Source organism: Thunnus thynnus, chromosome 16 (genome assembly GCF_963924715.1).
Source record: "Thunnus thynnus chromosome 16, fThuThy2.1, whole genome shotgun sequence".
In the NCBI taxonomy this organism is placed as follows: Eukaryota; Metazoa; Chordata; class Actinopteri; order Scombriformes; family Scombridae; genus Thunnus; species Thunnus thynnus.
The window spans coordinates 3,351,313-3,360,686 of NC_089532.1; the positions used below are offsets into that span (position 1 = coordinate 3,351,313).

General features: G+C 42.5%; 1 protein-coding gene across 1 annotated transcript in view; it reads left to right on the plus strand.

The window, feature by feature from the left end:
* Positions 1–8,630, plus strand: part of kcnh5b (potassium voltage-gated channel, subfamily H (eag-related), member 5b) — a 190,740-nt gene extending 182,110 nt beyond the window's left edge. The window contains exon 13 of the mRNA XM_067613790.1: positions 1,161–8,630. Within this exon, the coding sequence (XP_067469891.1) occupies positions 1,161–2,264 (1,104 nt within the window). The 3' untranslated portion in view covers positions 2,265–8,630. The remainder of the gene's footprint in view (positions 1–1,160) is intronic.
* The last annotated feature ends 744 nt before the right edge of the window (positions 8,631–9,374 follow it).

Consider the following 9,374-nt stretch of genomic DNA (forward strand, 5'->3'; position numbering starts at 1 on the left):
TTAAAAATAATTAAATATAATGTTTTAAACTGTGTGTGGAAGCTAAACCATGTTTGAATGAGTAAAGGAAAAAAATACTGCCTACTGATATTCAAGGGTATTTTTTTCATACTCTGTACTGGACACACTTAATATAACATTTACGATGCATTTCGGTTCTTGACAATTTAATTGCTGGAATTAATAAGAAGTGACTGGTAGTCAGAGGAAGTTCATCCTACTTGATCTCATCACATCAGCTTCATCGGCTCAGTTGTGACAGATTCTTGTTTTCATTTCTCCCTGTCAAAGAATTTTTGTTCTTCTTAGAAAGAGACAAATAGAAAAACAAAACCCCACCGGTGATAACGTCTCATTCAGTTTTCATCAAAACAAACTGTACTTGTCACAGTTACTTTAATTAAAAGTGTTAATCTTCCAGGTTTTTGCCTCCAGGTAGCTGTGAAGATTTGCAGTGATTGATGGGAGATCTCCGTCTCCCCCTGCTCGTACTCTCTCATGGAGCTGTAAGCAGACGTTGCTTGGTTTGGCTCAGGGAGCTCTCAGCAGCAGTGGTTGGATGAGCAGGAAAGATTGAAAGGAGGGAGGGTAGGAGGTAAAGATGGTTGGTTGGGTAGATTATGGATGACGGTGAAGTTGGCGAATCCCCTCCTTTCCATCTTTAACTCAAGGATCGACTCAGCATGCCGTCTATTGGGAGCATTATCATTTTAACCAAGAATAACACTTAAATCATCAGTTGGATGGCTGGCTGCCTGCCTGGCAGGGATTTCTGTCATTCCCAATGTAATTAGTGTGTAAGAGGAGCCAGGAGAGAGCCTGGCGCCAGACCTGGGCAGAAAATACAGGGAGAGGTGTAGGAGCACTGATGGATAATTTAACACAGTTCTCCTGAAGCCAGCTACTCTTTGCAGTACCTGAGAGTACTGCAGAGGGACTGTGGCATGTGAATGTACTCAAGGGAAAATTTAAGACAGATTTCCATAATAATAAATCTCCTTTTTTCTCATTGTTGTACAAGACGCCTTTATCTGCAATGATTAATGTGCAACGCGCCGCAGGGAGCACCAAAGAGAGAATTATTATTCATAGTATTCATATGAAATGATAAGTGTTCTGATAAGTGGCATATTGTTCTTTTCTGTGTGTTTCTCCTTCAGATAATTTTCCGCAAGATCAGCGAGGTGAAGAAGGAGGAAGAGGAGAGGCAGCGAGCGAAGAATGAGGTGCAGCTCACCATCCCGCAGGACCATCCTGTCCGGAAGCTTTTCCAGAAGTTCAAGCAGCAGAAGGAGCTCCGCAACCAGGGAGCCGCCGCTGCCTCACAGGTGGACCTGGAGAAGAACCAGCTGCAGGTGGAGCAGCACCACCACCAGCACCTGCACCCCCACAGCCTGCAGCTAGGCCACTCCAGCCTGCAGCACTCCCTGCCGCTCAGCCTGCAGCGGCCCCCTTCCTCCATGCAGAACGGAGCCCCGCCCAGCAGCAGCGTGCTGACCGTGTCTCAGGTCACACCCATGCAGAGCTCGCTGTCGTACAGCCACCCCGGCGAGCCTCCTGTCAAGCAGAATAACTGTGATATCATGGAGCTGCAGCCCAGTTCTGCTGGAGGGGGAGGTGAGCAGACTGTCAGGCTCAAAGTCAGCACCAGCCCGGCGCTGAGTAAGCCACCTGTCAAGGCTAGCGGCTGGATGCGCCTGAAAAACAACATGGCCCCAGTGGAGGCCAAGAAGGAGGGGCTGAACAACAACGTCACCAAGGCTGTTTCCGTGGAGATGCTCTCTCAGGAGGGCAGTGGCCAGGAAGCAGGAGGTAGTGGGGATGTAGAGGAGGGCGGAGTGTCCAGCAACAACCCCCTGCGCAAGACAGACTCGTGCGACAGCGGCATCACTAAGAGTGAGCTGCGGATCGACCGGGCAGGGGAGGCTCGGACCCCCGCGGCGGTCACTCCCCTCCTCCACAGCCCTCTCCCCGGAGGAGTGGGGTCTCCTCACCCTTTCTGCCCCATTCCGGAGCAGGCCCTGCAGACCGCGCTGCACGAGACCCGGCTGGAGCTCCGGGGGGACATCCAGACTCTGGGAGGCCGTCTGGGCGCCCTGGAGAGTCAGGTAGCCGAGATTATCAAACTGCTGTCGGAGAAGAGGCGGCCGTCCACGGGGCCGCCATCCGCCTCTACCACCCCCAAAACCAAAATCCAACGTCAGGACATTTTCACTGTTTCCAGGCCTGTTTCTCCAGACTCAGAGAAGGATGACGGGCTCTGAAGGGAGCTTAACCAGTGGTGTAGAGAGCGTCCTGGATTAACAGTGATCACATGGCACATATTCCTACGGATCACGATTATCAATTAAAGGTTATGCTCATTGTTTGGGCGTCCAGCTCTGTCAGATCCAATTACACCACTGGTCTCATTTCTCCGAGATAAAAAAACTGGCTTCTTTAACATTTGCACACTGACTTTGTCTCCGGGTCATGTGAGGGTACACACTCCTCGGTGACTTGGAGCCCGTTTTTTTTGATTGTACATACTTCTCTATGCATGTCCAGCTGGATTCTGGCCTGCCAAAGAAACAACAACTGAACATACGTATTGCCTGTATATTATGCAGTTGACTGCATGCAAATGGAATTTAAAGAGAACTGACATTTTATTGAGCTACACTGTACATATGAATATTTTTCATTGATAATTTACTATGTGGACATTCAGGGTTTGCATACTGGTAGCACTATAAACATTGAATAACAAAAAAGGGTTTACTGGCAAAGGGATTGTGCATGGATTATTTATAAGTAGAGAAATCGAAAAGGGATGGAGGGTTTTTTTTTTTCTTTGCCTGTGAGATGAAATAGAAGTGTGATTCTGCTCTCACGTCGCTCTCTAAGAACACAGATTCCTAAATGTGATCGAGCATCACCCCCTTAACACAGGGAGGGAATTTTATGGTTTGAGGAAAATCTTTTTTATATTTTGTTTAGTGATTTTGCTTCTTATAATAATTTCTATTTTTGATTACAGAAATGTCCTTGGCCTCTGTTTTGATGTCCGGTAAACCCTAAATGGTTATTTTGTTAGAATCCTCCTTGTGTCTATGCATCGCTCGGGTACGCCGCTAGAATATTCTGAATATTATACCTTTTTGTTATCATGTCGGTGAATGAAGGACGTTTTTTTGTTCCATTCCTCTGCATGAATCAGGGATGGCAGAATGCACTTTGGTTAAAGCTGGGATGACAAGAAGGCTTTGGGGAAATAACACGGAGTTTAGTTCACATAAAAGTCCACTCAGCACAGTGACATGTAATCCCACAGCCCCAGCACCACACACGGCAGTCTTAACCAGCGAGCGTCTCACTGAAGCCCGCTCTGAATTCCATTAACGACAGCAGCTTTGCCGCAAAAAGCTCAAGTAATAAAAAATGGAATACTGTACGTTTTATGATATCAGTTTTTCTAAATCTGCATGCAAAAGGAGTAGTTTTATGCTCCAGAGTGCGTACTTACACACGGACTCTTCATGCATACACATGCACCATGTGACGGCGTCTATTGATGACAACCCTGACGGCCCCGGGGAGACTTTTTTTCTTCACAGAAGGCAGATCAGTCGGTTTTGTCAGAAGTCGAAGCTTCAGGTCTTGTGAGATTCAGACGCTGTCCCTCCTCGCCCTGCAGTGCAGCAGCATTGATCCCATGACACACACACACACACTCACACATGTGATCATATTTGGTAAGGTAGAGTAAGAATAATAAAGCAGAACATAGATGTATGTAGCCATCATGGAAGCCTCAAATAGTTTTAAAGGACCAGATTCACGTCATTCCTGCTTTACTGCATTGTGTAACGTGTGGAGTGATCGGACAGGTGGCACAAAACGGGCTGATGTGAGGGAAGAAATTCACCAGTCACATAATGTAACATTGTCTGGAGGTCATTAGCTCTTATTATAAAGCAGGCTAGATTTATAAACACAGGATCTGACCTCTCAGTTTAATGGTTTTTATTCTGACAGGACAGGACAGTAGAGATTTGTGGTGCCACTGCAAGACGTCTGTCTATGCAGAAAGTGGTGACGCAGATATATCAATTTAAAAAGGATGAAAGGTGAAGAAAAAGAGATTTTTGCACACCTGACAGTCTAATGCCGGGATCAGAGTAAACAAAATGGCCCAGTCAAACAGAAAATATGCATTGGGTACAATAATTTGTCATTTTAACTCATCTCTGTGTCCAGGTGACAGCCAAGACAGCCAATCCTGCATATAGGACACTTCATAAGGCCACAGCATAACTATTTTTTCCCAATTTGACGGCGTCATGATTTGATTTGGATGACGTGGTTGTAGACGTTCCTCATTCAGGAAGTCTATATATGCGGAGGTACGCTTTAAACTAGTCTGAAACCTCAACTTTCCATTGGCAGGGGTCCAGAAAATATGCATCGGGTACAATAATTTGTCATTTTAACTCATGATGTGTGTTCAGGCATAGAGGACACTTTACAAGGCCATAATGTAACTATTTTGCCCAATTTGACAACGTCTACCACGTCCACCATGATAATTTGGATGATGTGGTTGGTGACGTTCCTGATTCAGGAAGTCTATATATGCGGAGGTACGCTCTAGTCTGAATGCAGTGTCTTCTGACCCCATCTAAAGTCAGTTTAGACGCTGTTTCGAGGGGCGAATCATCAACAAAGACCTCAAGTTTCCATTGGCAGGGGTTCAACATGTTGTTGGACATATCTCTTGGCCAAGTTAGGCAGGAGTTTAAAATAGTGACCGTTTCATAAGACAAACATTGTGTACTCTGATCCTGGCATAGATACTGTAGGTGTGCAAGAATAAGAATCAATGAGGTAAATGTCCACATACTTAGAATTGGCATTTTTTATTTTAATGATCCCAGTTTCAAGCCAAGACAGTGTGTTTGTGTATGTAAAATGTATATGAACTAAAACAAAACAATTTTGGTACTTACAGTTTTCTGGCTCTCACATCTTCTCCAAACTGCTTATTACACTGAAATTTAAACCTCTCCTTTATTTTCCCGTCTTTGTTGAAGCCAGTCACGATGTTAGACGAGCTGACTGGTTCAGTGGTGTTTCTCTCTCTGCTGTCAGCAGACTGGAAAATGATATGATTAGTGACTTTGTAATGCTAATTGGCATAAAATCACACCTGTTGAAGACGAGTTAGACTTCTAAGAGATTGATGAGATTTCTGTCACAATATGCTAATCAGGTTTGGCGTTTTAGAAAGGACACAGTTTTAATGGCTTCTGTTGTGCAAATTAGACTTTTTTTTTTTTTGGTTACTTTATTCAAATGAGGAATAACATCCTGCAAACAGCCCGTTTTCTGTTCCAACCTGCCTTACATTCACATCTGGTCACCGTTGGGACTTTAATGTTCTCTGCTGTCGGCCACTGAGCAGATCTCCTGGATCAGTCAGGGGTAAGTGCCTTGCTCAGGGGCCCCTCAGCAGCAGTTTCAGGCCAATTGGCCCCAAAGACAGATGTAGGAATTACTCTATTAAGAGGACTTTGATGGTGGCTACCAGTCTACCCGTGTAGAGCAGCACAAGACCAGTATGCTTCATATCTCTTCATCTTAACTGATGTGTCACTTATATCAAACACAGCGCAGAGCTATGCAACACTTGATTCTCTTACTATTTAAACAAGGCTGATTCTGATGGACTTTTATTATTTCATAGTATATAATAAGTGAGGGGTGACTACTGCAAATATATCAATTTGAGGGGTGTCTGTGTGTATGTTAGAAAAGATATCAGTTATTTATGTCCACCAACCAAATCTTACACCTAAACTCTAAAACAGGACAAATTGTCTCCTCTTTTAAGGAAGGAAGTACGTCCAACATTTTCTTCCCCAGACGATAAATCAGAATTTCTTTTATGAGTTTTCATGTAGCGTCAAAAATTCCCGCTTGTCCAATACTTGAATTGTTGACAGGATACCTCCAAAGTCCCGTCAGCCTCAGAATGCTAACATGCTAAAACACTACCTGCTAAATGTTTGTTAAAATGCTAGCTGTATTAACAAGCTAATATTATACCGTCATGTGATACATGCTAATATTCAATATTTAACTGTAAACCTTGCTTAGACTGATAAAAAGTTGATCCAAGTCTGACGATGTACACACACAGCTGAGTCTGAAATATCCATAAAGGTAAAAAAACACATCTGGAGCCCTCATATCAAACGCAAATGTTCCCTGTTGGATATTCTAACAAACAAAAAATTGTGTTTACATTCAGTGTTTCTCACCAAAACTCATGAAATCCTTCCTCACACAACATTAGCAAAGCCTTCGTAAAAGTTTGAATCCTGCATTGTTCTTCATTCCAGCCTTTCGTTGGCGCATTGGTGCATTTCTTGGCGCATTACCGCCATTGTATCGCCATGGATCTTATCAATAAGTCTACCTTGTTTGGGATGTTTTTTTTTTTTAGGCATTCAGTCAGGAAAAATGGCTTACTGCTGCTAATGTATCACTGCTATCACACTCCGATTGGGCGTCTTTTTATGAAAATGGATATATGCACGTCAGTTTTTGGGTAGCTTAGTCATTGGCCTGCTTTGGATCAAATCCAGCATTATAGACCTGTGAAGATTTCTGCTTTCCAAAAAGGTTTACGACGCTCCCTCCAAGAGTCCTGTCTGTAATGTCTTTACATGAGTCATCATGCAGTTATTACATACTGTAATATTTTAGTAGGCTTCCCATACACTTAGTTTCTTGACTAAATTTAAAAAGAAAAACCCACCTTAATACTGTATCTTGAAATTCTGCTTCTATTTTGTAATCTACAAAGGTATGTTACATCTTCTCGTGGACAACATTATATCAAACTATTGTATTTTCAGTACAGTTTGATAAAAAGTTGCTTTCCATTGTAAAAATCTAACATCAGGTTTTGGCCACCTTTTTTGTGCACCGGCAGACATAAAAGGAGAAATCTATTGTAGTCGAGTGCAGCCACAGTGACAGAAAACTATCTGTGGAATTACTCCCCTGCTCACATTTGGCAACAGAAACTCTTCTCTGGGAGATGTTAAAAGCTTTTTTTTTTTTGAGAAACCAGGAAATCACTTACTGACGCAGGCTGAGGGATAGCATGGGCAGCAAAATTACACCAAATGCACCAAATATCACAGATTTATTACATCTTTCTAGATCCCAGAAGGCTCTCTGAGATGAATCTCTGCAGATGTTCGGTTTGATTCACACTGATAGTGGCCTGGTAGTACAGCAGTCACTGAGATTATATCATGACAGAGCTGAAGATTACACTTCACTAAAATACATCACTTGTCTGTGTCTGTTGGAATACTTATTCCCCCCATAAATGCTTTTCCCTGTAATTCTTAAACTTTTAAGACTTTGAAATTACCAAATTCATTTTACAAATAAAACACATCTGAAAGTTTTCCTTAAATCACTTTTCTGAAACTTAGAAGAGTTTGTTAAGCATTTGTCTACATTTGAGTTAAAGCCAGGAACTGAAATCCTCGTATTTATCAGGATTTCTCGCCAGAATCTCCTTTTCTACTCCTACAGTGTGCTGAAGAAATTCAAGTACTACCTTAAAATTACGCTATTACGGCGCTACAATAGGCTCAACTACGTTATGGTAAAATTGCTGCTTATAGAGACATGCAAACATATGAAATCAGAGTGCAGAATACACCTTTTACTTTACAAAATCTACAGTACAGAGAGGCTTTAAACAGGTGGAGCATCCAGTGCAGAACTGCAGCAACATTACAATTCAGAATTCTCCGTCAGTGCCGCTACAGGTAGTACTTACCTCAGATCAGTGCTTAAAAAGATGACCATACAGCATCAGGAATTGCTGTATTATCTTGATTTTTTTATTATATTAGGATGCATGTGATGCCTGCTGAACTACTGTAGCTTTCACCTTGATTGTCTCATTTTTCTACAAACAAAAACTTTTCAATCTTCTTTGCAAACAGAATAAGAATAAAAATTGTTTTATTCATTATTTTTAAAATAAGTAATTGTAATTACCACAATTCTGTGTTGTAGAGTTGCAACAATGAATCCATTTGTTGATTGACAGAAAATTAACAAGCTTCTATTTTAATAATCAGTTAATCATTTCAGTTATTTTTTAAGTCAAAATGCCAAAGGTTCTTTAGGTCCGGCTTCTCAAATGTGACGATTTGCTGCCTTTTCTTGTCAGTAAATTAAATATCTCAACATTTTAGGCTCTTAGTCCGACAAAACAAGCAAATTGTCAGACATTACCGTTGCCTCTGAGAATTTGTGAATGCCGTTTTTTCACCACTTTTTAACATTTCATAGACTAAATGATTAGTTGCAGCCCTAGTTGTAAATCTAACTCATGATATGGGGAGAAATCCTGGTTTCCTGGCAAAAATATGTGATTTATTCCTTGAAAATGATAATCTGAACATGTTCAACTATATTTTCTACAAACATCTGCAATACCGTGACAGACGGAGCCGTTATAAAAGTTAGTCTTTTTCCTGCATCCTTGCTGCTTTTCTTGCAGTTTAGACTTACGGTTCAGCAGCGAGCCGTCAGCAGGAACGCTGAATGACTATTTTGCTTTAAAAAAAAAAAAAAAAAACCCCGGAACTTAAGAATTGCAAGAAAGGGGATTTTATCCGCGAGTATAACATCCGAGAAGAAGAAATGCTCCCTCAGCAGTAAGTGCGTGATGAGGTGCAGGACAGGGCTTCCTTCGACCGTCTATCAAGTTGGAGAGTTTTTCCTTGTCAGCGCCTGAAACTTTGCGACTTGTCAGGTTGTGTGAGGGGACACGCGCAGCAGAGAGCTCATCTTCTTCTTTATTAATTTGACAAGAGAATGAAGGGCATCTCCTCCTGTGATCTGAGCCCTACACACACACACACACACACACACACACACACACACACACACACACACACCTTTCAGCACAGGATTTTTTGGCTTTGCCACTTGAATGTACAACAACCCTCTCCCTCTCTAACCGTTCTCTCCCCCCTGCTCTCCTCCTCCAGCATTTTCACCGGGAACAGAAGATTTTTTTTGTCCATCCTTCATTTGTTCACACTTATAGCAGAACTCCTTCCTCTCTCCCTCTACTTTCTGAGGTCTTTCTTTGAAAAAAAACCTTTTTCTTTCTGCACCTCGTTACTTCCCCCTCTCTCCTCCACCTCAACCCCCTCCTCTGATCCTCCTCTCTTTCTGTCCTCTCCCCACTCTCCTCTCTTTGATCTCCCCCTCTTATAACTCCATCACGCTCTCCTCAGCATGCTGATGATGTCTGTCCACGCGTCGTGCCGACTGAATGGCATCATGAA